Source organism: Anguilla rostrata, chromosome 10 (assembly GCF_018555375.3).
Source record: "Anguilla rostrata isolate EN2019 chromosome 10, ASM1855537v3, whole genome shotgun sequence".
NCBI classification, from domain to species: Eukaryota; Metazoa; Chordata; class Actinopteri; order Anguilliformes; family Anguillidae; genus Anguilla; species Anguilla rostrata.
This window is the reverse complement of record NC_057942.1, coordinates 1,163,130-1,190,157: the sequence shown is the minus strand read 5'-3', so window position 1 is coordinate 1,190,157 and position 27,028 is coordinate 1,163,130. Positions and strand designations below refer to the sequence as shown.

At 48.0% G+C, this 27,028-nt stretch overlaps 3 protein-coding genes across 4 annotated transcripts in view; 1 reads left to right on the top strand and 2 right to left on the bottom strand.

Annotated features, from left to right (window-relative positions):
• Positions 1 to 529: 529 nt before the first annotated feature.
• On the bottom strand, positions 530 to 7,155 carry zcchc8 (zinc finger, CCHC domain containing 8). Its single transcript, XM_064353320.1, has 14 exons — positions 6,936 to 7,155; positions 5,955 to 5,997; positions 5,766 to 5,840; positions 5,538 to 5,643; positions 5,296 to 5,373; positions 5,051 to 5,154; positions 4,700 to 4,768; positions 4,412 to 4,472; positions 3,893 to 4,020; positions 3,510 to 3,652; positions 3,267 to 3,388; positions 3,037 to 3,123; positions 2,820 to 2,934; positions 530 to 2,470 (listed from the first exon to the last, which is right to left on the bottom strand). Exons 1-14 carry the CDS (start codon positions 7,105 to 7,107, stop codon positions 1,542 to 1,544), a joined length of 2,232 nt encoding a protein of 743 aa, XP_064209390.1. The 5' UTR covers positions 7,108 to 7,155; the 3' UTR covers positions 530 to 1,541.
• Positions 7,156 to 7,984: 829 nt separating this feature from the next.
• LOC135264592 (arginine/serine-rich coiled-coil protein 2-like) lies at positions 7,985 to 14,999 on the bottom strand. The gene is made up of 11 exons (XM_064353317.1): positions 14,861 to 14,999; positions 14,209 to 14,357; positions 13,353 to 13,503; positions 12,918 to 12,958; positions 11,375 to 11,589; positions 11,027 to 11,158; positions 10,553 to 10,669; positions 10,270 to 10,355; positions 9,576 to 9,838; positions 9,218 to 9,310; positions 7,985 to 8,857 (listed from the first exon to the last, which is right to left on the bottom strand). Exons 2-11 carry the CDS (start codon positions 14,212 to 14,214, stop codon positions 8,669 to 8,671), a joined length of 1,293 nt encoding a protein of 430 aa, XP_064209387.1. The 5' UTR covers positions 14,215 to 14,357; positions 14,861 to 14,999; the 3' UTR covers positions 7,985 to 8,668.
• Positions 15,000 to 15,070: 71 nt separating this feature from the next.
• The window catches only part of kntc1 (kinetochore associated 1), a 27,182-nt gene continuing 15,224 nt past the window's right edge, over positions 15,071 to 27,028 (top strand). Inside the window, exons 1-33 of one of the 2 annotated variants that reach the window (XM_064353315.1) lie at positions 15,071 to 15,274; positions 15,419 to 15,572; positions 15,876 to 15,996; positions 16,098 to 16,213; positions 16,665 to 16,743; positions 17,177 to 17,254; positions 17,388 to 17,422; positions 17,561 to 17,668; positions 17,831 to 17,924; positions 18,505 to 18,557; positions 18,782 to 18,894; positions 19,005 to 19,059; positions 19,397 to 19,495; positions 19,742 to 19,785; positions 19,964 to 20,026; positions 20,157 to 20,232; positions 20,452 to 20,577; positions 20,696 to 20,862; positions 21,175 to 21,286; positions 21,696 to 21,839; positions 22,019 to 22,075; positions 22,176 to 22,247; positions 22,620 to 22,736; positions 23,055 to 23,198; positions 23,427 to 23,522; positions 23,768 to 23,871; positions 24,040 to 24,142; positions 24,519 to 24,653; positions 25,530 to 25,649; positions 25,874 to 25,946; positions 26,072 to 26,139; positions 26,301 to 26,599; positions 26,837 to 27,009. In XM_064353315.1, the coding sequence (XP_064209385.1) occupies positions 15,441 to 15,572; positions 15,876 to 15,996; positions 16,098 to 16,213; positions 16,665 to 16,743; positions 17,177 to 17,254; positions 17,388 to 17,422; positions 17,561 to 17,668; positions 17,831 to 17,924; positions 18,505 to 18,557; positions 18,782 to 18,894; positions 19,005 to 19,059; positions 19,397 to 19,495; positions 19,742 to 19,785; positions 19,964 to 20,026; positions 20,157 to 20,232; positions 20,452 to 20,577; positions 20,696 to 20,862; positions 21,175 to 21,286; positions 21,696 to 21,839; positions 22,019 to 22,075; positions 22,176 to 22,247; positions 22,620 to 22,736; positions 23,055 to 23,198; positions 23,427 to 23,522; positions 23,768 to 23,871; positions 24,040 to 24,142; positions 24,519 to 24,653; positions 25,530 to 25,649; positions 25,874 to 25,946; positions 26,072 to 26,139; positions 26,301 to 26,599; positions 26,837 to 27,009 (3,376 nt within the window). In that variant the 5' untranslated portion in view covers positions 15,071 to 15,274; positions 15,419 to 15,440. Of the gene's footprint in view, positions 15,275 to 15,414; positions 15,573 to 15,875; positions 15,997 to 16,097; positions 16,214 to 16,664; positions 16,744 to 17,176; positions 17,255 to 17,387; positions 17,423 to 17,560; positions 17,669 to 17,830; positions 17,925 to 18,504; positions 18,558 to 18,781; positions 18,895 to 19,004; positions 19,060 to 19,396; positions 19,496 to 19,741; positions 19,786 to 19,963; positions 20,027 to 20,156; positions 20,233 to 20,451; positions 20,578 to 20,695; positions 20,863 to 21,174; positions 21,287 to 21,695; positions 21,840 to 22,018; positions 22,076 to 22,175; positions 22,248 to 22,619; positions 22,737 to 23,054; positions 23,199 to 23,426; positions 23,523 to 23,767; positions 23,872 to 24,039; positions 24,143 to 24,518; positions 24,654 to 25,529; positions 25,650 to 25,873; positions 25,947 to 26,071; positions 26,140 to 26,300; positions 26,600 to 26,836; positions 27,010 to 27,028 lie in introns of both variants that reach the window. The other variant, XM_064353314.1, reaches the window with a different exon arrangement.

The window sequence follows — 27,028 nt, the reverse complement described above, 5'->3', positions numbered from 1 at the left end:
CACACCTCCTGCTACCTGTCATTTAGAGGAAAACGCCACAGATGCTTTTGCTGTGCACACGGAGAACGCTGTAAGCACACCGTCACGGAAACAGAAATTCTGCTGCCGTAGTTCCCTCCTCCTCTGTCACCATGGAGACTGTCTGTCATGCTGGGTGTCTGGTGCCCCTGGTAGTTGGGTTAGACAAAATTATGCAGAGTACCAGATGGTTTCTGAATCCATCCATGCAAACTCTGAGATGAATCTCACGTTGCGGTGCGATCATTGGCTTTTCTTTGCCCGTGCTTCGCACAACAGAAGCAGCCCTGCTCCGCTTCTGCACAGAGGCCATGCATGAGGGTGTCATGCGGCCACATCACTGGGTATTTCAAGCTGTGATTTCACTGGGCACACACACCACTTACATGGGTGTTCCAGGGGACTTAGAGAGGTAAAGCAGGCTGAAAGGGATTTTTTTTAAAAGAGACTTTAAAAAAAGAAAAAAATGGGGAAACAAAACAAAACAAAAAAAAAAAACCACAGTTCCCAGTTTAGCCACTCCATCCTACAATTTGCCATTTTAATTGTCAGGATTCGCAATGACAAAAGCAGATATGTTAAAACTGCAAAGTTAAAACATCCCTTCTTGAATTCATTGGAGAGGAAAAGGAAGTATGTCTGTATTGCACCTCAACAGATGAGAAACAGCCAGGTTGTTTAAAAAGTAATTAAGATGAATTGCTTGTTGCATTCATTTACTGCACGAAAGCCCTTTTTCTGCCCCCTGGTGTCTACGTGAAGTAATGTCAGCTTTAACGTGACACCTCATTAAAAATGCCCACGCAGTAGTATTACGAGCACAGTAAGTTATTGTAATGTAGTTGATTTCATATGTTGTACAGGTTACGAATGACGGAGTGGAGCCATACCAGAAGTACACTGAATGTTAAAGTAAAAAAAAAAAGTAGAAATCCTGTTTGTATTAATTTCACTTTGCATTCAATAAAAAAAAAAAAGAGTGGGATGAATGCGCATATTTAAAATACATCCTCAAAGTGCCGTCTGAAAGTCACAGAGACCGGATGGACCACGTCATAAAAATCCCTGGGAATAGAAATTTATCATGAAAAAAAGACAAGGAAAAAAAACCTTATAAAATCTAAACATCTAAAACACCAATAATACTCTACAAAACTGCAATCGTTTTCTGTGTAATAAAAACAAAACAGGCACCAACCACATCTCGGAGCAGTCAGGTTCTGAAAGAAAGCCTCAGTTTTTAAGACCTTCGACATTTCTTACAAACCAACCACAAAACAGCTAACCTGTACACAGAAAAAAAATTCTTGTAGCCACCCCCCACCCCCCCAAAAGAGAAGGAAATTAAAAAGGAATTTTTTTACAAAGGTCTGGATTTCTGGGTGTTCTCCCATTTTCTGAGAGACCAATTAAAAAGTGTTTTGAAGCAACAAGCTTGTTTAAAAGAAACAGGTTTTTTTGTTTGTTTTTGTTTTCCTGCAGCGACAGCTCTCAGGGTGTCCTGCCCGGTCGTGCCCGTGGCTTCACTTCTTGTTCTTGGCCTGATTCCGCGGTGAGAACTTGAGCAGATCTCGGATCCTGAGGTAGACTCCGGTGGCCTCAGCCACGTCCTTGTACTCGGGCGTGTCTTCGAAGGGGATGATGCCCGCGGCGAACCTGCTCCTGTGCGGGACAGAGGCCACCTTCCCGGCCTCTCCAGGGGGGGTCTCGGTCTTAGAGTCCCGGCAGACGGGCCCGGGGGCGCTTGCATTTTCCGATGCCTGCGGGGGCTCCGGTTCGCCTGTGACCTCTCCCACGACCTTGACCTCGTCCTCCTCATCCTCAGCTCGGCCTTCTCCAGCCAACACACACCGCCCTTCATCGTTTCTGGAGGAAGTCTCTTCAGACCTCTCAGATTTCTCCACCCCTTCTTCCTCCTCTTCCTCCTCCACCCCCACCTTCGCCTCCTCCTCCACCTTCATCGCCTCCTCCTCCTCCATCGCTTCCTCGTCCCCCTTGGTTGCCTCCTCCTCCTGCTTCATCGCTTCCTCGTCCCCCTTGGCCGCCTCCTCCTCCTCCTCCACCTCGGTCTCGGTGTCGATGTGGGCGGGGCTGGAGGCTCCCGAGGAGCTGATGATGGGCGTGCCGACGGCCGGCGTCTCCGAGTCGCTATTGGTCGCCGTGTCGGCGTTCTCCAGCGCCTCCCAGATCAGCCGCTGCTGCTCCTCCAGCTCCTCCAGGGTCAGCGCGTCCTCCTCCCCCACCTCCTCGCAGCCCCGCCCACGCAGCGCGGGCGAGCCGTTGGCTGGCGTGGAAGGGGGCGTGTCCTTGGGCAGAGGGGGCGGGGTGGGCGTGGCCGGAGGCGTGCCCCGGGGCAGGGGGGGAGGTGACCCGAAGGAGGGGGAACCGGGGGGGAGGGGGGGCTGGAACTGGAAGCTGTCCGAGCTGCGGGAACTCCGCGGAGTTTCTGAGCCTGAAGGGTATGTAAAGGTACACACACACACACACACACACACACACACACACACACACACACACACACACACAGGGTCACACACACAAACACACACGCAGGAGGCATCCCAGATTACTGGGGAGCCAAACTTCCTCCAGAATCCAAGCACTGAACTTACCTCACATCAGCAAGCGACATTTCACTCTGCTCTTCCCAGTTCTTTACAAAACGCATTACTGAATGTGTAAACTCCACAGGCGTTCTTTAGCTATATGTACGGTGCGTTTCGTGCCTCAGTCTGTGCAAACTGAATTTATTTCCGTGTTCATACTGCACCTACAAGCTCAAGGAGAAAGGCGTCGTCTACCTGAATCAACGTCCATGTCCGAGCACCTGGAGCTGTTAACATCGGACCGCCTTTTCTTCGTCTGCCGGGGGGTGGAGTCCGACTCGTGTGCCCGTTTGTTGCAGTTGGAACCCGGCTGTTAGTGAACAGGAGAAATGCTCAGTGTGTAGCTTTGAAATACAAAGTGACGGTGCAGTGGAGCGAAGCAGATCTGGCTCCTGGGAGAGGTGATATCTACCATCGGGTAATTGGTGGAGAGGTAAGCTGCAAAGTTCTTCTTCATGTGTTCCGCTTGCATTGGGACAGACCCGTACAATCTCCAATCCTACAAAACACAAACATAAAAATCATAAAGAGGAATATTTAGCCAGAGTTATAAACCAACGTTCAGTGCATATAGGCTCTCGAACAGCTACAGATGTGCAGCCGCCTTGTCGATCAGAAACCAACCAACAGACAGACACTTACGTCAGTGATATCAGCAGGTGTGGAAACGTTAAATCCTGGGAAGTTCACAAGCTTGGAGACGTCGTACGAGATTTTATGACTCTGGTAATTGTCGTCCTCAGCGATTTCTCCATCACTTGACACTTAACAGGAAAAACCATCAAATTTTATTTTATTTCAAGTTAATAGAATTTTCTTTTAACCCGTTAGGCCCTTTTGGGATAAGACCAGACACCCCCCCGGTTCGGGTGAAACGGGCCTCACCCTTTCCGTCGTACAGCGCCAGGCCCGAGCTCTCAAGCTCCGCCTCCTTCAGCCAGCCGGGCGGGTAGCCTAGCTGCCGCATGCGGTAGATGAAGGGGGGGAGGGTGTGCTCCGTCACCCCCAGCGCCCCCAGCAGCTCCTCACTGCGTATGGAAACGAGAGGAGAGTCAGGAGCAGGCCCCCCGGGTCCCCCCCCCCCCAAAAGGAATGTTTCCAGCCCCTTCCTGAGTACATACCTAGCCAGTACTAGAGATGTACCTAATAAAGTGGCCACTGTGTTTAGTTACAACATTAAGCATTGGCATCACTGGTGTGCTGATAAGTGAACTGCTTTATTAATAATAATAATAATAATAATAATAATATTAGTGACTCTGCCTTACCTTACTATTCCTGGTTTATACTTCCCAAACCGCTCCTCCACCTCTTCTGCATGGTACCGCTGGTTGCTTTGATTGTTGCCACCAGAAAACTCCTTCCTCTTCTCGTTGATACGGGCCATGTCTTTGGGCTGAAAACCCAAACGGTCCTTTCACCCCCTCCACTAAACACTTCAGACGCCCATTTCACTCCAAGTTTCAATTCAAGTTTACTTGTGAATATATTTTACTACAAGAGGCTAACTAAATAATATAAAAGGAGAGTACCATAACATTTTGAAGTGAACACAGGGCTACATTCCGTTATCTTGAGTTCACACGTTTAGTCTGAGTCGAGTTCAGTTAAAAAGCAACAGCAGCAGCCCATTGGCTGTGGCCTTCCAAGCCTGTATCTCTCAGATTAAAGACACTGTACGCATGCGAGCGATTCTCAGCTCCTGGGCTCAAAACCGGCCAATCACACACTCTGGTTGTGTGCAGGAAGCCCATCGCTGTCCAGCACGTTTAAAAAATGGCAGTTACCTTGGGGCAGTCCCTCAGCTGATGATCCTCAGCACCACAGTTGAAGCAGCACGGCTTTGGTCTGTCAGCGAGGTCAGAGAGTAGAGAAATGTCACCAAAACAAGGACAGATTTTAACACCAAATGTCCCAACCACTAAGAGCAATCTGCACTCTCTGACAACTGACAGAAGAATGTTCAGGAACAAAGCCAAATAAGTACAAGTGGGCACAGAGATATTTAGGATATTTAAATCACATCCCTAAGGAAGCAAAGAACACCAGTAAGGTTAAGGATTAAAGTAGAGCACCTTTTATTATCCTTCATTTGCAGGTCCTGTCCCTCCGCTGCAACAACCTGGCAAAAGACCTGCTGGTATCTTAGCAACACGGATTCAGGAAGCTCTCTGATGACGGGTCGGTGGGGGAATTCATTAACATGGCCTGCCTCTAGGTGAACTACGAGCAGGCGGCATCAGACTCAAAGCCCTGAGGAAGGGCAACACAAGCAGAGTCCAGTCTCGCCGCTGTCAAACACACAGACCTGACGCTGCAAAGCTGCATAATGCTGCTCAAGACCGCTTCCGTGCACGGCCGAGAACCGTGCACGTGCGTGTGGCAGCAGGTCCACGCTCTGAGCATGCTCAGTGGCCGAAGGATACTTGGGAACCTCCCATCCATCAGTCAGCTGAGGGTTTTCGTTCAGCAGGGGCTGTCCCAGCCTGTCCAGGCAGAAGCTGGTGAAATAGAGCACACTCCCAACCATCTGCAGGAAGAGCAACAGGACCCCATTAACCACCACGTTCCTCCAGGACAGGAAATGGCTTTTGGATTGTGATGTATAACCGACTCATCCATGCAGTCTTGTCTCTAAACTGTAATGGTAGCAATGTAACTACAGACTTACACTGAAGGCATCTCTGATCTTTTTGATCGGGTCTGAAATCTTCACTTTATGGTCTTCCTCCAAAACAAAACTTGAAGGCTACAAGGTAAGGAAGCAGACAAGTACACAATCTTTCTGTCATACAATAACCAATAACTCATACAAGACACAAGCATTCCACGTCAGTTATGAACACATTAATATTACGATTTAGCTTGTGAGTTCTAAAACCTGAAATGAGGAGTAGTGAGTCAAAGGCATACCTGGGGTTTGAGATGGAAGGAAGATTTCTCCGTTTCCTGTTTCTGCTGCAGCATGTGCTTCTGAACAAGGCCATAGATGCAGTCCTCAATCTCCTGCCGGCACTGCCTGGCACAAAAAATAGAAAAAAGGCTTCAGTCAAGAGCAGAATATTGCTCAGCTTTTGCAAAAGAATTAGATTTAGAACCTCAGCCCAGTATTCTGAAACAAATGAGACAGATAATACTTACTTTGAGATGTCATTGTTTGCAAAAAGTATTTGAAGCAGTGGTCCATCCAATTTATTGTCTTCCAGATTTAAACCACTGAAGAAGAAAAACATTTTATAACTGCTAGAAGAAAATGACACACTGATAAATTTATTCCCTCACTCCTTGATACCAGAATATTTTTTTGTAATATCGAATGATCCAGCTTACCTTGGCCTTGCCAAAATATTCAACTTTCTCTTCAAGTCTTGATGTGCAATGGCAGTTAGGGAACAGTTTGATTCAGTTTGATTCACTCCTATAGCACTATGTGGAGGCACAGCAACGAAGACACTTTGCAGAAAAACAAGAATTAGGAAAATTCGACAAGACCTAATTTTATCCTTCAAAATCCAGAAATCTGGAATTGTAGCCAAAACGACAAGCAATGTCTTTACATGAAAATTTTAAACACGAAATATTACTGAGCAGTGGCCTGCACATCGGAAACTGTTCAACCTATGAATTGACATTGGCCATCTTGCCAACTCAGACATGACAGCATTTAAATAAAACGAAAGCGAAACCACACATCAACAAACAAAAAAACAACCAACAAAACATTAACGTCCTATGACAAAAACGAGTTAATGACAATTCTGAAACTAAGCTATTGACTTCACATACAGCTACACACAGCTAAACTAGCAACAACTACGCGAACCTTAGCGTCCCAGTCAACACATTCGACCTTTAGCGTGCATAAAATAAACCACCTAGTGCCAAATACCAAACAATCATTTTGCTTACTGGTGAACAGGCTATTTGGCGTTGACGTTAGTTTGTACACTCTCGTGATAAACTATTTAAAATAAATTTGACTCAGAGAATTCATGGCTTGTGACATTTTTCTAGTGGAAACCACGATTTACGCACAGCTGGGCTCTAACCAATGGCTATGCGAGCGGCGATATTTGATTTCAAAATTAGCTTGCTAACTAGTTAGCCAAGCAGGCCGCGGCTTATGCTCGAAAACAGGGCAACTTGGCAGAATATTTTTTTGATATTCAACAATCCGTAAGTACAATATAATTATTCCAATTAACAAGTTAGTGGAAATACATCACTTTTCCTATCAACGAATCTAAATAAAGGCTAGCCATCTAGCTAGCCATCTAAAGCAGTACTGAGCGTATGCCCACACAAGGATATTCTCTAACTGCAGTCGATTGATCGTTTCTTCGCATTCTTCTAACTTCTCTCGGAGCTCATTGACTTCCTCTGGATCCTCTTCTTCTTGTTCAAACCGAATATGGGTGCTTGTGGATCTGCCTTCGTCCAGTTGCTGAAACAGCTCACTGTCCCCAAAATCAAACTCCGCCATCTTCGTCCGTGTCTGGTTCGGAGTTGAGAGGTCATAGGTAGACACACCGAACCGCTGATTGGGTGACTTTCACACTTCTGATTGGTTGAGGGATATGTCCATATATATGGATATGTCCGTGTACTCGAGCTTTTTAGAATTAACTCCACCCCCATGTGCCGTAGCTGAGCCCAGGTCGATGAGAAAAACCAACACTTATCCTGCTATTCTTTCAAGGGATAGTTTACTACAGTTCACCACCTTAAAAGACTATGCCAATCAAATTATTCATGTGTACATTCAGATTTCTTAAATATTAAGTCTAAATTTACTGATATGAAAATTAGAAGCCATGTTTATTTACTTGCCATTGAAATAAGTATCGGTTTACGATGTATAACGCTTGTGAAACTTTGTGTCAACTCCAGCAGGCATTCTGTGGTATTCATTATTATTTGGGTGGGCGTGAATGATTTTGTGAATGGGAAACTAGGCTTGATCTTGTGGAAATATAATGGTGAATAACAAATATCGTGTTGGACTTGTGTTAGTGATGGGAATACTGTAGAACTTTTAAGCCCTTACTAAAAAACACGTTGAGAATTCAAAATTAAACCATAATTTCCATCATGAGACGGCAGACCTCAGCTCATGAGAATCCATACACTTACTGCAGTCAAGGTTGGACAGACCATTTCTGGCTCTGTTGTTACTATTATCTATAGGTAGAGATGAATTATATTAAATACATTAGATACTCCATTACCTGCATTTCAGTGCTTCATTCTGGCAAAAATTAAACCATTCTTCGTTCTAACAAGTGGGGTAGGAGGGTGGGGGTGGTGTAAAACCCTGCTAACCCTGCTGTACAGCTTGAAAGAAACATGTGAAGATTAAATACCAGAAAACAAGACTATTCCTTTTAATTGAAGTAAATATATTTAATACAAAGGCGGTTTGACGGTGGTAGTAGCAGTCATGCCATCAGTGGAAATAAAGACCCAGTCCTGAAGACAGTGCTCTTATCCTATGAGACCGAGGACTTTCAGATCAAACGCTACATATTCTGTGATTGGTTATATGAGCCGTTTTGCCCCACTGGCAGTTGAATGGAAATCGATGAATCATTTCACTTCCACGTCTAGATGTCCCATTCGTGTTAAAATAAATGAAAATATTTACATTGTTTTAGTACAAAAAGCAGGGGAACAGGGCAATTACAATTGTAGGATTCTGTCAAGCCTGCCTTCTCAATAATTGTCACACTGAGCCTTATTTTTGTCATTTTTGAAAAGGGTGTGTATGGGATCAAAATGCCAAGGCTAGATCAGCGCTCAGCTATGTGCAGAAGACTTCAGCTGGGAGATTGTTTCTCTTAATTGTTTCCCCTCAATAAATTATAGATTCAATGCAACATCCATGCAAGATAGTCTACTAGCTTCTTTTTTTTTTGTTGTTGTTTTTGTTTTTCTCTTCTTCAGTAAACAGAGACTTTTACACCAGAAGCTCTAGAACACAAAGCTCCACCAGCAGGTCCCGGTGCCGTGGAAAGTCTGTGCCGGGCTGTGGAAGAGGGGCCGTGTCAAATGGTGTCCATCCCCCGCGAGGAGAAGGCCGAGGAGAAGCCCAGGCCCATGCCGCGCTGGGTGTGCGTCTGGGACCGCGCCATCTCGTACTGCACGTCCAGGTTGCGGAACATCTCCTCCTGCTGCTGCAGCGTCTTCAGGCCTTCCTCGCTAACCGCCCCGGGGACGTCCCCCTCCTCCTCGCCCTGGAACGACAGAGCCCCCGTTTCAGCGTGGGAGGGGCCAGAGATGACACGAGCGCTCAGCATCACACACCCAAACCCGCCCCTCCCCCCCCAGACCCCATCCACTTTGGAAATACTTCTGCCGTCTTCCACCACCTTACTCTTATCATACGAGAGAACACTAACTAACGCTAATGGAAGGTCTGTCTGTCTAGAACAACTGTTCTAGACTTAAAATAGTAATGGCAGACCAAAACATGAACAATTCAGGATGATAATCTACCTACTTCCCCTGCCTTAGGATGCAACTAAAAACTTTAATTCTTCACACACACACAAAATACATTATTCTGTTACATTTTTTAAAATGGAAAAACTCACTTTAATGCCCATCAGCTTGCGGAATTTGACGTTTTGGTCCTTATTTCCAAAGTTCAGCTTTTCCCAAAGCTCAGCTGTCTGGGACTTGTTGTCCTTGAAAACAAACATGAATAAAATGAGCAGAGACAAATATGCCAGCACATAAACCACATACATGTAAAATCATCACTTTACCAATATCACTTGCTGTGTTAAGCATTCATACAATGCCAAGCAGTGCCATAGTATTTCTAATATCTACTATGTAGAGATTTACAGATAAATTAATTTTTTTGTGATGTTTGTTGCTTTAGCGGTAAATGCTACACATTTGCAGCGTGAGTGGACAGCGTCTGGCCGCACATCGGCGCATGCCCACCCCTTCCTTCTTGCCCTGCCAGAGCATCTTCCTCTTCTTCTCCTGCTCGGCGAACTTCATGGGGTTGACGGCCGACGGGTTGTAGTAGCTGGGCACCGCGATGCCCGTCTCCGCCAGCGTTTTGGCCTGCAGGGCCGCCATCTGCGCCGCCATGGCGATCTGGGGCGTGACCTGCGTCCCCGACGCCAGCAGAGCCGCCACGTTTAGGACGGAGGGGCTGGCTGCGGCCGCCACCACCGGGTCCACCAGCAGGGGGCCTGCCACTGAGAGCCAAAATGGAGCCCGGGTTACCAACTGGCCCTATGATCGCCACCTATTCTGTGTGCTGCACACAGCCCTGCCACAGACCATCCATCACCTGCACACACCTGTGCTTATAACAATGCCCTTAAATCAGAGCGTTTACCTAGGAGCACTGTTCACACAAAAATATCTGCCGATACATCCAGAGTTCTGCTAGACATCTGCCGCAGCTCACCCTGATACAAGGGACATCAACGTGTCCAAGATTTTGTGGCCCCAAAGAGCCAAAAACTTTCATTAAAAGAACTGGACATTAATGTTTCTTTCCAAATGTAATGCCATGGTTACTCACAAGAATCCACAGAGCTTAATTTAGCGCAGTACTCTGAGTAAGTGGAAATTAACTTTAATTTCTGAGTGAAGTGCCGCTCTAAAGAAAGCCTCCTCCTACCTGCAGCGATCTCCTGCTGCTGCTGCTGCTGCTTCTCCAGCATCTCCTTCTCCTTCTGCTCCTGCAGCTTCTTCGCCCTCTCCAACCTACCAGAGAAACATTGAGCGAAAATTCAGCACCATACAGCAAACACTCAGCACCATACAGCACTACTCATCAAACACTCAGCACCATACAGCACTACTCATCAAACACTCAGCACCATTCAGCACACACTCCTGATTGGGGCAGAATATGTAAATTGAGCACTCAGCGAGGCAGCTGATTGGTGCAGCTGCAGTACCGGCGGGCCAGGGCTTCCTGTGCGTCCATGGCCGTGTTGCGCCCCCGGAACGTGACCGGGCTCAGGGAGCGGCTGCTCGACTTCCTGTGCACCTTCTCAGGCTTCCTCTTCCTGTCCCTGGAGAACACGGCATCCTGCCATTAACCTACACGCACACACACACACGCACCCTCCCACATACACTCTGTCTCTGTCCTTCTGTCTCACACACACACACACACCATTTCTCTGCCTGTCACACACACACACACACACACACACACACACACACACACACACACGCACCCCCCCACACACACCATTTCTCTGCCAGTCACACACACACACACCATTTCTCTGCCAGTCACACACACACACACACCATTTCTCTGCCTGTCAGACACACTCACACACACTCACTCACACACACACACACACACACACACACACACACCGTTTCTCTGCCAGTCACACACACAGAGCAGTGTTTCATACCTGCTCTTGCTTCGGCTCCTGCTGTGGTGTCTGTGTTTGGACCGGGACCGCGAGCGAGAGCGGGCCCTCTTCTTCCTGTCCCGGCTCCTGGACCGCGAGCGCCGCTTGTCCCTGCTCCTGCTGCGACCTCGCCTGTGAACCCCCACCCCAGACGGGACAGCCCTCGACAGCGTCACTCTCTCGTCTAAACCAGGCGAGCCCCGCTGCGTCTCCTCACCGACCTCTAAACGCCAGGCATCACTTAGCATACAACGGCGCGCATTTCATTAAGGGTCAGACCCGTTTTTGGGGAAACACTCAATTTGGTGAAAAGGCACCGTTGTCCCAGGGAAGGGGGGGGTGTCTCACCTCTCTCGCGAGCGCGACCTGGAGTGGCTCCGCCCCCGGCACGGTCGGCCGTCTCTGCGGCGGTGACGCTCCTCGCCATTTTCGGCAGACAGCCTCTCCCGCCCCTTCTCCCGCTCCGCCCTCTCCTTCTCCCCCTCCGCCCTCTCCTTCTCCCGCTCGTGCGGCTCCTCCAGCTTGTGCGGTTTCGAGGGCCTGTCCGAGCCCCGCCTCCGCGCCTGTTTTAAGAAGAAGTTGGCTCTTTCAGGAAAATAGTGCAACAAAGAGAGTTAGTATGAGTTGCCAAAAACAAAGATGCCCAAAAGTCATTTAGTCACTCTTGGTAACCTTTCAAAGTCACAAACCCTCCTCCCACAACTTTCAAATGCACCAATAGCAGAAATAAAATCAGTAACGTCTGGTTTTTTTGTTTAGTTTTTTCCGGTCCAAACGGGTGGGAATATACTCCAAAGTTTCCCCTTCTGTTTCAGGGTTGTAACCATGACAATGAACATGTCCCAGTGGCATCATGTGCACTTTAACAACAGTGAAAGGGTCCCTACTGCAGCGTTACAGTGTTTGGCATAATACCGTCTGCTAGGTGTGAGGAGAAATTGGCACCACATGTAAAAAAAAAAAAAAACTCTACTGAATTTTGAGAACACATTCCAGGACGAAAGACAACCTTTTTCCCCTCTTCTGGGAAAGCGACTCCTATTTTACTCAAATTGAAATGCAAACAGCCAGCAGCGGTCGAGTAGAGGTCAATAATAACCACCAACCAACAGCCAGTTGGATTCCTTAATGGAGACTTAAAAGTACAATTTGCATGGCCGGTGTATTTCAGTCAAACATCCTACTTTAACTCATGAATCCCACATAGAACCAAGATGCAGTCCTTCTCAAATGTAATTCCTTATTTTAATTTACTGCGTTGTAAGCATGCATCTTAAGATTCATTTTATCACTCTGTATGAATTATTGGGCCAATTCTGCCAGAACCAATGCGAGCTGGTTTACTATGAGAACAGCTCGAAATAAAAGGTGTTATTTGAGTTTGTTCAAAATGTAAAAATAAAATAGTTAATTATTTTCTAAAAAGGCAAGTATGAGTTTGAATAGTGGTAGTTACCTTTCCAGGAAGTAGGCATATAATTTTGCTATCAGTGTCAGCAGCGTCTTCAGTTCTGAGAGTCTCTTCGTGCATAAGCACGCTGAGTATGATTTATTATACAAATGTTATCATGTGATCTACACACAGATTTTAACAAAAATAAAAAGTAACCAAAAAAAAAACTCCTATACAAACAGATTAAAACTAAAAGGGCTACTGTTATGTTGCCCTAAGGTATGAAATCTAAAGGTGTCATCACATGAACACAAAAAGAACAACATTCACCTTTTTCACATTAATTTAACGCAACAATGCTTCACCCACTAGTCCCACATCAGTTTATTTTTAAGGCCTTGTACTTACCATGTACTACAACTAATAAGGACAACTATGGTAAAGTTGCAATAAGCATAAATCAGCCTAAACTGTCTGCGATGAACTGAGATTAGTTACCTCTTTGCTCCTGCTTCGACTTCGTCTGTGCTTTTTGTCTGCTGGAAAAGAGAAATTGAAAGATTTTGTTGGGGTTTCTGACCCTTTACAGAAACGAACTACATAAGATGCAAATCAGGGTCAGGCACTAATCAGTGCCATTTTAGGACACATCCAAGCGGGAAGACACTTTGAACCTAATGAAACGTTGGCAACCGCATCTTCAAACACTAATTTCTTCACCAACATTTTCATGACTTTTCAGTAACATTCCATTCAATGTTTTCGGGTATTCTTGCTGATGAAATGCAGTGATTTCAAACAACGTATAGACAAACTTACGTCCATGCAGCCCTACGACTCAAAATGATTTCGCAGCAAGGCGTGGGGCGTGAAAGAAACACAGATTTGGTAAACTAGTTGCCCAGTGGTTACTTCCTGGGCGCGTTTACTTACTTGATTTGCGTTTTCGGTCTCTTGATCGTGACCTGGATCGCGAGTGATGGTGTTTTGAGCTTCTGGGTGATTTCGAGTCCATGCTCGGTCTTCTTCTGTCCGTCTCTGGGGACGATCTCTTGGGCAGCTCCTCTACAACGGTGTCACCGGCCTACAGACACAATGCAGCGTTTATTTTAGCTAGCTCCTCAACCAACAATCAAAGTGACTAAGTGTTTCATCCAGATAGTTATCTTGCACTCTCACTAACAGCTCACCTGTCTTTTGATCACTAGCTACTCACACAAAACCGCTAATACAGTTAATGATGAATTACGGAAGTCATACCAAGGGACACTAGTGACCTGGTCGGCTAACAGACAATCTCTCTATGCACCAACGTTATTTAAAATACAACGAAATCCGTTGACGTTTCCATCAAATAATCTCATCACCGATCGTGGGAATATCTAGCCAGCAACCCTTATGTAGTAATACCCAGATTAGTCAACAACAAAGAAGCGCTATCGTTAATTAGCCAGCGTTTGTTGAAACTAAAGTGTTCGCAACTTAGCTGAATCTGTGGCCCTATATATTAGCCGTACGGTAGAGGTGGGGGAGCAAGTAAATTAGCTATATAGACGCATTGGAAGCCTAAAAAACCCTAACACTAGAATGCGATGTGCTTACACACGCCAATGACACATAATAATATCAAGTTGGCCCGAAAATAATTCTGTAGTGCCAACATCTCGACATGGCTGCTCCGCGACGCCATCTTGTTAAAACGTCTACGACGCATATCTCTTAAGAAATTATAAACAAAACGCTACGGGGTTGAATACTTTGCAACAAACATCACATATAACACACTCACCGCCATTTCAGAATCACAAGAACAAACAAAACTGCAATTTTTACAGTCTTATCGCCCTGCCGTCTTTCTCCACCACTTCACAAGAACCTCTCCTCCGCAGCTTCAGTCCCCGGATGTTGTTAGTGAGGCATGATGGGAAATCACCTCATCTGCAGGACATTACGGGCGTGAGCTATTATCGCCAATGAACATTTACAAGTACACAAGTTTAGTTTAAATAAACTGATAAGAAAAATATGAATGATGCTAGCTAGACGCTAAAAGATGATACATTAATATGCTGTGTGTTTGCATTACATTTCTACTGCACAGACGTGTAATCACTGGTAGCCTACCACTGATGGGGCGTTGAGTGATAACCATCGTAGTCCGTCCTATGATAGCTATATCAAATATACAAGTCAAATAAAAACAAATTTATGATTTCAGTTTCTCAGTGGATGAGTCTACACGCAGCGTTTTCAAGTCCCATTATAGAAATGTGCCACAATGTACTTGATAAATTATTTTGAGCATTTGCTCAAAATGAAATATCAACCGCAAAAATAAATCCACAGCTAAGCACACTCGTCCAGAGTCAGAGACAGCTACATTTTTTTTGGAAAACGCAATTTTAAAATAAAATTTACAAAAAAATATTAAAATAGCTTACGTTAAATGTCATAATACCAGTCTGTTGCTGGTGGTTATAGTAGCGGATAAATTTGAATCTCCGATTAGTTTTCGGAGTTCCTTTGCACAGCTTTTCCCAAAATAGCATAGGATGGACTGAGCATCGGAGTGGTCCTCCTCAACGGTGTTTGTTGCTAAGCTATACGTTGCTAGGGCGCGTTTCTATGGAAATGGCCTTTTACCGGAAGTACTTCATTCAGATTCTGCCGCCAAATTTCAATGTTGATGCAGAAATGAGTGGCTTCTGGCTGCTCAGCTGTGTATTAACCGAAGTTAACAAATCTGCTGCCTACATATGAACACAGTCACACAGAGGGAGGATAGCAACTAAATATATTTTATTACTGAGCCACCACGCTAACTTAGCTTGAAAAACGGAAACTCCGAGTGTCCGGTAAGTTTCACTGCCTTGCTGTCCTGTCAGAGCGGGTGTAAGGTTGACTAACCGTAGCTAACTAGCGAAAACTGTCAGACTTGCAAGCTCCACAGATTACACCCTTTAATATAATTTTGTCTTTATTATTGTATGGGTAGATAGGCTGTCACGACCGAGAGTCATCATGTGGAACGACGTGGAACTTCTAACCAGTGACGATACCAACACAGTGCGACTGTGCATCGACTCGCGACAGGAGTGTGGCAGCGCCCTGTATCAAGTTGATACTCTTGTTAAACTTTCCTCCTCTGCACAGGTAACACATTTTAACCAAATATGTCTCTGAATTATTATTAGTATAATTTAAGCATGTACAAGATTGCTAAATATAATACCAAGCCCACGTAAAGTATCAAATTAATTGTGTAAACTATGAGTGATTTGTGGTTGTTCACAAAGATGGCTGGCTGGCTAAGTCATTTTTTTCATATCTGTTTAAAAAATAATACGTTTCTGTGCTTGCAGTTGCTTCCTGCGAAATAGCTAAAGTAAGCCTGGAAACTGAGAGTAAATAAAAGTTGTTTTTTGAATAATGCCGACTGACATTCCGTCTGTGCAGGTGCTGTACAGTCCAACGCTCTATGCTTCCAGCGCTTCTAACTGCAGCGTTCTTGTTGCCGACACGACCGTAGTCCTCTTCGACCAGAACTTCCAGTCCGTTCTGCTGCACCTTCATTTCAGTAAGACTTGGTCGTGCCCCGGCAGCCAAAGCTAATATATATATATATAACTCCCGTCCGGTGGCGTCCGGTGAATGACAGCTATGTGTTCTGAACTTCAGGTACCGTGGTGGACTCGGTGGGGGTGTGTCAGAACGGTCAGTTTTTACTGGTCGGGGAGAGAAACGGAAACCTGCACCTGATCTATGTACCACAGAAGAAGACTGTGCTTACCAGAGTAGGACGTGCTTTCTCCGTCTGTCATTCACTTGCAGAGCTTTCCAGTGTTACATTTTTACTTGCAGTCTTTACGAAAGGCTGTTTTTAAGCCTTATCGTAATGTAATGGAGGAAGAGACCATTTGCCCAGACCGAATGCAGTATTTATATTGTGATCAGTAGCTGAATGATGAGCCCAGATATGCTGAGAGGTTATTCTCTGTTATTGTCATACTGTATTCATATTTCCCCTTTCCTGTAAAATCTCTGTATCTCTTTAAAAAAGTACCATGCAAAAAAGCACTTGATTGAATTGTGTTCTAATAATGGCGTTTTGGTGGGTGAATGAGAGGCATCAGTTGTAAAGCTCCTTGGATGAAAGCGCTATATAAATGCAGTCCATTTACCAATTGGTGGCTATGCTCTGTGGGGTTTCTTGTGCTCTGATGGACCTCTGTGCTTTATGTCCAGGCTGTCCTGCAGAAAGCCCAGGGTGATAATGAGAAGACCTTCAGGAGCCTCATCATGCAGGAGGACAGGGTGGATCCAGGTGAGCTCCACCTGTACAGGGCGAAAAATTCAGCACTTGGCCTGTTTTTCAGCTGTTGTCTTGTGCATCAGGGGTCCCCACAATTCTTCCTCCCTGATGATCCCTGAAATGGCCGGTCTCAATCAGCGTTCGATACATATCCATATATATCCTGCTCTTTAATACAGACCATGAAAATAACTCTTAAATTACATTTTGACTTGCTTTCTGATCTACATTGCATACATTGCTTACCCGCTTGCTAATGACTCACCAGCAGTGCTAGATTCACAGGGAAGTTAGGGCAGCAATGATGACTGTGGATTTGCTTTGTAGCTCGCTAACTATATGTGTTCGTTTGGCTGGGTACATGCAGTAACACATGACTATCATCTAGCTACTGTGTTCGTATGTGTCATTTTCACGCTTGTTTCTGTATCCCGTTTGCTTGCAGGCTCGTACCACTTGTTCCTCATCGTCTCAGACGGGTTCATTCATATTTCCAACCTTCAGCTGGGGAAGATTGAGAGAGGTCTGTTTTAATTCACACTGGGGCTCTGAAACCTACCAACTGCGAATGTTAATGACAGCTATCGCATTATACAAATACACTGAAAACCGTGTGTTCTTTTTTTTTTTTTGATCCTTTTCTCATATATTGTCAGCCATTGAGAAAATGGACATTGGAGCCTTAAAAGAGGTATGTAGAGCCTTGTACATTTTGGATGTTCATTGCACAGAAGAATGATCATACTCGCTGTTTAAGATGAACATTCATGCTGCAGTGAGCGCTTGAGTTCTTGTTCTGGACGCTCTTCTCCTCTCTCCCTCTCTGCAGCTGCAGTCGCTCATAAAGATGGGCTTCTCTTCCACCGCGGCGGTCCACACCGAGTGCCACTCAGCTGTGACTGCTGGCCTGGCCAATGAGATCCTCCTCATTATTGGGGTGAGGCGAACTGGGTACCCCCAAAATGGGCTGTGTACCCCCGGCCCGTCTGTCTGCCTATGGGTTTCCTCTTCCTCATCCCGGGACTGAGTTCAGTTCTTCTGCTTTGCCTGTCTGTGGTCCTGATTTTTGGTGCCTGTGTGTTTCGCCTCTTGCTAACAGGGCAGTGGGGAAAACGCACTGACCCAGTGGAGAATGAGTTCCGCGGAGAAAGCCATGACTCTCAGCCATCTCCTGGACAACAGATTAATTCCAGGTGACCTTGAAGACCGTTCATTCTGCAGAAGTGGTTAGGCATATATCAGTCAAATCTCCATCAGTGAGCTGGAGTCCGGGCGGCGCCAGTGCCAACCGTGTCCCGTAGCTCCACAGGGCGAGGCGCACCAGGCGATGGCATCGCCCAGCGTACGGGAGGGGTCAGTCAGTCTGGGGTCTGCCTTTCATTGCTGTCTAGCGACCCCTGCTGGTCAGTTGGGTGCTAAAGCTGCTTATCAGGCGTCCTCCTCTGACTCCACTGCGGTGTGAAAAGAAGCAGCTGGCGACAGCGTGTGGTTCAGAGTAGAACCCTGGATTTCTGCACTCTCCGAAATCAGTAGTGGGGTTTGTGCATGAACACGGCTGCGGTTGCAGATAGCTGGCCATTCCAGATTAGGGTGGGGATTGGACATGATCAGCTGAGGGGTGGGTGAGATCTCCATTAGTGAGACCTTTGGCTGCTTCTGCCCCTGTAAATATGGCAGAGCTGAGGTAGTATCATGGTACAGTATAACACGCTACTGCTTGTGTGAGTTCAGGTGTGTGTCTGTGTGACCCCCATATTTCTGTCTCTCTGCCAGGAGTGAGAAAGGTCCAAGTGATGGAAAACCTGATGTATGTTCTGGATGAAGAGGTGAGGCCCATTTGATTGACACTGATATAGTTTCCACCTCTGTGGTCTCAACCATGGTGGTGATGGGGGTGGGGGGTGGGGGGGGGTGTTTTACAACTCTGTTGCTTAGAGTCACAAGCAGTGATTGTTTTCAACTGAACATTCTAATGCTGATAACAGTCCAATCACATCTTGCCCCTTAATGGGTTAAAGTGTGCTGATTATTCGTGCGTTCCTTCCTGAAGAATGTTTTGAGCATCTGGGAGGTGAACTTCCTGGTGATGGTGTCGTGCTGGTCTCATCTCTCCATCTATGACTTCCTGCTGAGTGCCGAAGGGGAGACTGCGTCTGTTAGCATGCAAGTGCTTCACCTTCCGTCAGCTGCAGTGTTTATGTGTATAAGTGCCTACATTTCCCAGAGACCCGTTGTGTTGACTCAGGCATTTCATAATGTCTCTCAATTTGTAGGCAAGAAGGCGCCAGTGTGAAACTCGTTGCTTTGACGATGCTGAACAACAGCCAGGTAGGCTGCCCTTTCCTTGGAGTTATCTGGCTGAGAGAAACACAGCTTGCTTGTCTATACATGCTGATGCTAGCCATTTATATACCTGGATACATCTTACTGAAGCTGTTCATATTCAGGACTTCTGCTCAAGGGTGCAATGACAGTAACCCATCTGGGATTTGAACCTGCAACCTCTGAGTTTCAAGCCAATCCTGTTACGGCTATGCCTCACTGCCACCCAGTTTAATTTATTATTCTGTCTGTGTTTTCCCCTGCTTTGTACTTTGTTTGCTGTGCTGTGCTTTATATGCTGTGCCATGCTGTGCTGTGCTTTATGTGTTGTGCTGTTCTGTAGATGCGGAGTCTCCTGGTGTACTCTGTGCCCTCCATGACTGTGCTGTACTCCCTAGACGTCTCCGCCACCTCCTGTCTGGTCCAGACGGGCATCAGCATGGTAGCGTAGAAATCGCCTATGCCCCTGTAGTCTCCTAAAGTGCCCCCTGCCCCCTAGGGGGGGTTAACCGTGCCTGTTAGGCTGATGGCTCTGTGAAATATCTCGTTGGGAAACTCAGATTATACATTTGAAATCTGGTAAATTTTGTTATTTAATTTTTGTTGCTTGGATGTGGACTCTGGCTAGAGTGTGCTAGCTCTACTGCCCAATCCAAACTCATCAGATTGATTTTCTTCTGAATTTCAGGACACCATTTACTTGCTGGAAGGAATTTCTGAAAGTCCAGAGAGGTACGTAAGGGGGGGAGGCTTTTTTCATATTTGGGCAGCATTGTTGGCTTTACTGAAGTAAGCAGTGGGGAAAATGTCTTATCATAGCCTGCCAAAATGAATGTGTTATGAATTAGACAAGGTGATAAAGCTCAAAGAACCATGCATACCATGTGACTTTTCTCCCTACCCCCTCCAGTTCTGATGGTCCGGTGTCTGCCATCGTCTTGAGATGTTTCACCGAAGCTTTGCCAGAAAACAGGTAATGGGCCATGATGGCCCCCCCCCCCCCCAACCCTGGCGCTAAAATGGCCCCCCAGCAGTGAAATGAGCCCTGTTCTCCCTCTGTGCGATGCGAACACTCTGACTGATCACTGGGATGTCTCCTGTAGGCTCAGTCGTCTTCTCCACAAACATAAATTTGAGGAAGCGGAAAAGTTCGCCATACAGTTCGGACTGGACGTTGAGGTAAGCGATCTCATTGGCTGATACCCTTGATAGTCTCTCATTCCCCCCCCCCCCGAAGGAAATGCCTTCCACTGAACTGCCACTTGGGCTGGTCCCTTCAGATGAGCAGGACTGTCCTAGACTGTCCTTTCCTTGAGAGTACCCCCTCCCAGAATGCAGTGGGGTTTTGGTTTGCGGGATCCCCCTGTGTGTGACTCGTCTTCCTGGATCCCCTGGCAGCTGGTGTACAAGGTGAAGCTGGACTTTGTGCTGGAGAAGCTGGCGGCCGCTTCCGCTGGGGGGTGCGGGCAAGAGGTGTGGTCCGAGCTGGTGGAGGAGGCCAAGACCAACCTGGTGAAGATCATGGTGAGTCGTCTCCCCAAACCAGAAGGAAGGTAAAAGCACACAGAAATCGGGAGCAATCAGGGTTTGTAACTGAACATGCGGTGTGTATAATAAAGGGTGTGGGCCTCCTCCTGCACAGGACGAACAGTTTGTGGTGGAGTACTGCATGCAGGCGCCATGGCCGACCTTCAGCATCGCGGAGGAGATGCTGAACCACGCCGTCTCCCGCTACCCCTCCTCCCAGATCCAGGAGGCGCTGTCCAAACTCGCCACCTTCTGCGGCCTCAACGGGCCCGACAAGTTCAAGTAGGTCACGTGACTTTCGCTTATCCAGACCAGCTTAGCCGAGCAACGTAAGCGCATTCACCTGATTTTAACGAGTCAGACCGCCAGACCTCGCAAACAACGTTCCCAAACCGCCGAGCACGTATGCAATGTCAATGAGACGCTAACGCAACATGAGCATATCGCTAAAGCATGACTGCAAGTTAACTCTGCTAAGCAACAACCAAAATGCAAGTTAGCATTCAGATAGGTTAGCCCTTATATAGCGCTTTCCATGGGCTCAAAGCACGTTGCTAACCCGCGGCTAACGTGCGTGGTTTCTGTGATGTGCAGCGGGTCCTCCTGGATCAAGTTCCTGAACAGCACCGACTACATGGGCGACATCCTCTGGCACCTGCGGGAGGGGGACCTGAGAGGGGCTCAGCACCTGTGGCTCCGGCACGAGGTATCCCAGCAGCCACCTCTTCGTGGTGGAACATGTCCCTTCCTGGTGGCTCTGGGCTGTATCCTCCTAGCTGCTCTGTACTTTCTGTTTCTGTGCTGCTAGTAATTCAGAAAAATTACCAATCTTTACTCGCACACCTTATACCAATAGCCTGTTGTTCCTCAAACTCAAATTGATGGTATTCTAACCCCTTCCCCCTGATACATTATGAATGAAACCTGTACCTTGTGCACCACCTTTCATTTCAATGGTTGTGCAGAATGTAAACGCTAGTTCAATCTTTATGTTTTCTTTTTTTTTTTTTAGTTTGAGTTTGAGAGTTTTACAGTTTTGAGAGGTCATTACCGGTGGAAGGCATTTCAAAATAAACTGACAGTTAAGTCCTAACATTCCTGCTTTAAACCTGCAGTGGGAGTTTGTGGAGCGGTTCGATGAGAAAGCTCTCGACTCCCTGCTCTCCTCAGTCCCGGAGAACATCCCGTCTAAGGACCTGTGCCTGTGGTTCAGAAGCATCGTCGTTCCCTTCGTCAGGAGAACGCTGCCCAAGGGACAGGTGGGCCTACTGCTCATTCAGCAGGGCTACAATGTACACTATACGCATACTTGGTTTTTAATTGGTTGTTTGGTAAGCCCGTTTTTTAAACTCTCACAGGGATAACATGGCCGATTACTGAGCTGAACACTGATTACAAAATTGTATTTATTTATTTATTTATTTATTTTTTGTTCCAGAAAACCTTGGCGAGGTGGTTGGAGCAGAGAGCGAGGAATCTGCAGTTGACTGAAAAGGTGAGCGCTGGTCTTGGTTCTTCAGGTGCCGGTGTAGATCCTGTAGATCTGTGTTCCTTCCTGATGCCCCTGTGTTCTGCGTTCTGTTCCCTGTTTCCAGAGCGACTGGCCCCAGAACGGCCTGGACATGGCAGAGCTGGGGTTGCCCTCTTTCTGGCTCTGGATGCCTCTGGTAATCCCACATTTCCCATTTCCACACCTCTCTCTCTCGCTCCCGCTCTCTTTCTCTCTAATAGCCGGGAATGTCTAGATTTACCACATTTTAATTCAGCTGGGTTTCCCACTGTAAGGTTTACTCATAGAAAATCAGCATTTTATGTCATTTTAAATGCTCATTATTTAAACCAGCTTCTGTTTTGTTGAAGTTGGTATGTTTGGTATCAAAGGAAGTATGAGTCGTCCCCCCCCCCGCAGAATGTTACCATACTATGTGGCCAATGGGGAAGTCAGCGGGTGAGCTGCCCTGTGTGAGCCGTGTTGTGCGAATGGGACCCTCAGGGCGTCGTCCTCGTGCTGTAATTGGCTCTTTTCCCACACGGATCAGGAGGACTGCGGGGCTGTGGAGGCGGAGCAGCTCAGAGCTCTGGTGGCCAGCCTGCGGCAGCTGCTGGATCTGTACAGGAAGTACAACTGCAGGCTGTCCCTGTCGGACTTCGAGAAGGTGAGAGTTCATCACCAGGGGCCCTGGTCTTTCAGCTCATCGTGGTGGAACTTGTTACCCGACTTTCTTCTTCTTCTTATTCTTCTTCTCCTCCTTCTCCTTTTCCACCACCACCCACTTTGGACATTAACTTTATTGTAATTCAGTTAATTAGTTAAAAAATTTTGAGCCCCAAATTAGGCATTGCTGGACCCCCGCCACCCCAGTCCCCCCTACAGATGCCCTTGACAGACGGTTGTGTGAACCCAGCGGTTGTGTCTGGGGCGTGTTCGCCGGCTCTGCTGAGCTGTGACCGGTTGCCTGTGTGCTTTTCGGCAGGGGAACACCCGGAGCATCGCCCTGCTGATGCTGGATAAGGTGCTGGCCCCCGAGCTGATCCCCTCTGTGATCGAGAGCAGCGTCCGGCCCTATTCCCTGGCCCACCAGCTCTCTCTGGACGACCTGCTGCTGCAGTACATCAAGGTGTGAGAATAACACACCTGCATCGCCTTCATTCCACACCATATCTCACCTGCATCACCTGTACTCCACACGCACACTCAGTTCCTGTTTCATTTGTTAGAGCTCCAGTCAGATAAATGTATGTGTTCCTCTGTAGATCCATCTGTGTATTGTTCATGTGAGTCATTCAGTACTGTTTGTACTGATAGGATGTGTGTGTGCGTGTGCGCGTGCGCGTGTGTGTTTTAGGACCTGCTGGACCGCTGCAGCTCCCAGACGACCTCTCTGTTCACAGAGTGGGAGGCCAAAGCCATCGCAGTGCTGGGCTGCATGACTGACCCTGACGTGAGTTCACCACACTGCCGCCCTCTGTGACATCACAACAGTACTGCCCTCTGTGACATCACAACACTAGTGCCCTCTGTGACATCACAACAGTACTGCCCTCTGTGACATCACAACAGTACTGCCCTCTGTGACATCACAACACTACTGCCCTCTGTGACATCATAACACTAGTGCACTCTGTGACATCACAGCCGCCTGTGACCCCTGATCCCTCTTTCACACTCTGTGTCCATGTTGTGTAGCTGGTGGTGGACGCTGTGCTGGAGATCATGTATAAAGCAGTGGTGCCCTGGAGCCACGTGGTGGAAGAGCTGGTCCAGCAGCACCTGGAGAAGGAGCACCCAAAGTATGATCCCCACCTTCTGCCCTCACCTGTCTCCTCCCTCCATCCTCCTCATCCCCACGCTCCATCCTTCCCACCCTTCATCCTCCTCATCCCTATCTTCCACTCTCTGTGTTCAATAAGCCACCTGTACCTAAACCCCTCCCCCTCCAATCCCCCTCCCCCCCACAGGCAGGAGCTGCTGAAGGAGAGCTACCGGCTCATGGAGATGAAAAAGCTTCTGAGGGGCTACGGGATCCGCAACTACAACCTGTCCAACAACTGCCAGATCATGGTGGGCGCCATTTTGGCTCTGCCTGCTGTATATTACACTGTTCAGAGAGAGGAACGGTGGTGAAGCTGCATGCCTTACATTAGAGTGGATGGTATTACTCAATATGAACACGAAAGGATGTTTTTAACTTTATTTCTAAAGGCAAAGTTTAGACTATATGTGGACGGTAAAATTCTATTTTCTGTTCCGTTACTTGGGTGACACACAGCAGGTTTTTGCATGGGACTTCAGGAGCCTTGTAGTAGTGATATTACGGTTGGGGTAAGGTTAGGGTTGGGGTTGGGGAGGGGGCTGCTGTCCGGCCCCTGTCCCATTTCCTGCAGGTTTGATTTGGGGTGAAATGAAGGCAATGGTGTCCCCCTCTCTCCCCCCGCAGACCCTGGTGAGGTACATCCTGAAGCAGAACCTGCCCTCTTCCCTGGAGGACGCCCTGAAGCTGGCCCAGGCCTACAGGCTGCCGTCGTTCCACATCTACTTCCTGTATTTCATCCAGCTGGTGGGCCAGGCCAAGGTCGGTGAGCCGGGGCGTTCTGCACACAGTAGAAATGGATAGCTTGCCCTTCAGCATTAGCCCTGGATCAGTTTTGGGCTGGAAGTGGAGTGGCATTTTTACATTGCATGATTTTAAAGCAGATTTTCTCTGGTTTGCATTGTGGTCCGTTATATTTCTATAGCTGCTTGACGTCAATGATTGCTTTGGATTGTGGGCATTGTAGTGTAATTAGAGGCAATGTGCCCATAGGGGCAAATGTGTGCTGATTGGTGAAGAGTGAGCAGTGTGTGCTGATTGGTGGAGAGTGAGCAGTGTGTGTGGACGGAGTGTGGCGCAGTGGGTAAGGAACTGCGCTTGTAACCGAAGGTGACTGGTTCGAATCGGTGCAAGGACACTGCGTTGTACCTTGAGCAAGGTACTTACCTGCATTGCTTCAGATATATCCAGCTGTATAAATGGATACAATGTAAAGTGCTAACTAAAAGTTGTGTAAGTCGCTCTGGATAAGAGCGTCTGCTAAATGCCTATAATGTAATGTAATGTAATGTAATGTGCTGATTGGTGGAAAGTGAGCTGGTGTGTGCTGATTGGTGGAGAGTGAGCAGTGTGTGCTGATTGGTGCAGAGTGAGCTGGTGTGTGCTGATTGGTGGAGAGTGAGCAGTGTGTGCTGATTGGTGTAGAGTGAGCTGGTGTGTGCTGATTGGTGGAGAGTGAGCAGTGTGTGCTGATTGGTGCAGAGTGAGCTGGTGTGTGCTGATTGGTGGAGAGTGAGCAGTGTGTGCTGATTGGTGCAGAGTGGGCTGTGTCGTTGCAGAGGGAGGCGTGTGTGTGCTGATTGGTGCAGAGTGAGCAGGTGTGTGCTGATTGGTGCAGAGTGGGCTGTGTCGTTGCAGGGGGAGGCGTGTGTGGTTCTCCTGAAGCAGCTCTCCCCTGAGGAGGCGGAGCGTGTGATCGAGAAGCTGGCCACCTGGGCGCGGCTGGAGCTGCAGGACAAAGCGCACGTCTCCGAGGAGGTGAGGGGCGACCCGCCCTCGGGAGCAGTGCATTATGGGAGATCGTGCTTCCGCTGAACGTTACAGGAAGTTGCAGAAGGGTTTATTTTTGTTTAACTGGAGCTCGAATGATTCTTGTATTGGTTCACGTTGCTGCGTGTTAAAGACTTGTTTTAATTGTGAAGTTAAGCTAATACTGCATCACTGACATACTCACTCTGCTCGCGTTCGGCGGCGTCTGACAGCATAAGCAGCACCAGATGGTGGTGGCTCAGGTGATGGTGGAGGTTATGAAATTCCTGCAGAGGATCCAGAAGGGTGAGTGCTGTCGTCATCACGCATGCGGGCCTGACCAGACTCCAGCTGGCAGAGCTTGCCGTTTTAATCGTCTGATTGAGTCTCTGTGTTTATTATATTATATTAATTAGACGTTTTTTGGACAGATGATGCTTTTAAAAGCCTGGAGTGTGAAAACAACCTGAAGATGTTCGAGGCGATCGCTCACCTGCAGGTACGTCCGAGGGTCCAGACCTCCAGTGCGTGTGGTTTACTCTCTGACTTCCTGTTTCCCTTCATGTACCCGCCATCTTGGGCCTTGTTTATAGTCTTCTGCGCGCCCCAAAATGGAGGCTGGCGGATTCGCATGCACTTCCTGTTCTCCTCCGCCCGCAGGAGGATTTCGACATCTTCCTGACCCCCGAGGACTACGCCGACGCCACCCTGCGGGCCCAGTTCCAGGAGCAGCACATCACGGCGTACGAGAACACGCGGGGCGGGGCCTCGGGCCGGCCCAACGGCGCCGCCCCGGTGGTGGCCAACGACGCCGACGGCAAGATGAAGACCATCTCCACGGAGGCGGGGCTCCACCGGCTGGCCCGCCAGCTCCAGCGCTCCGAGCAGGAGCTGTGGGCAGACCTGGCACTCCGGGCGCTGGCCGTGGGCAAGGTGGAGAAGGCCCTGAAGATCTGCAGGTGAGGGGGCGGGGGGGTGGGCGGCAGTGCATGATGGGTAGTCATCCAGGTCCATGGGCTGGGCAAGCTACCCACTGAACCCTACCACTCCCCCACGACTGTACCACCCTGCAACCACCCCCCCCCCCACAGCGAGCTGTACCAGCCCTGCTGAACCCTAACCCCTTCCTCCCCCCCCTCCCACAGCGAGCTGTACCAGCCCTGCTGAACCCTAACCCCATCCTCCCCCCCCCACAGCGAGCTGTACCAGCACCACTGCAACGCCAGCACTGGCCGGGTCTTCTTCTGCGCCGCCCAGAAGCTGTGCCAGATGCTGGAGGAGAACGTTCCCATGATCCTTCCGGAAGGACTCAACCTGCCCGCCGTCATCCACCAGCTGGCCTGCCAGGCCGTCACCGTGTGCCACAGAGGTAGCGCGCCGCGTGGGCC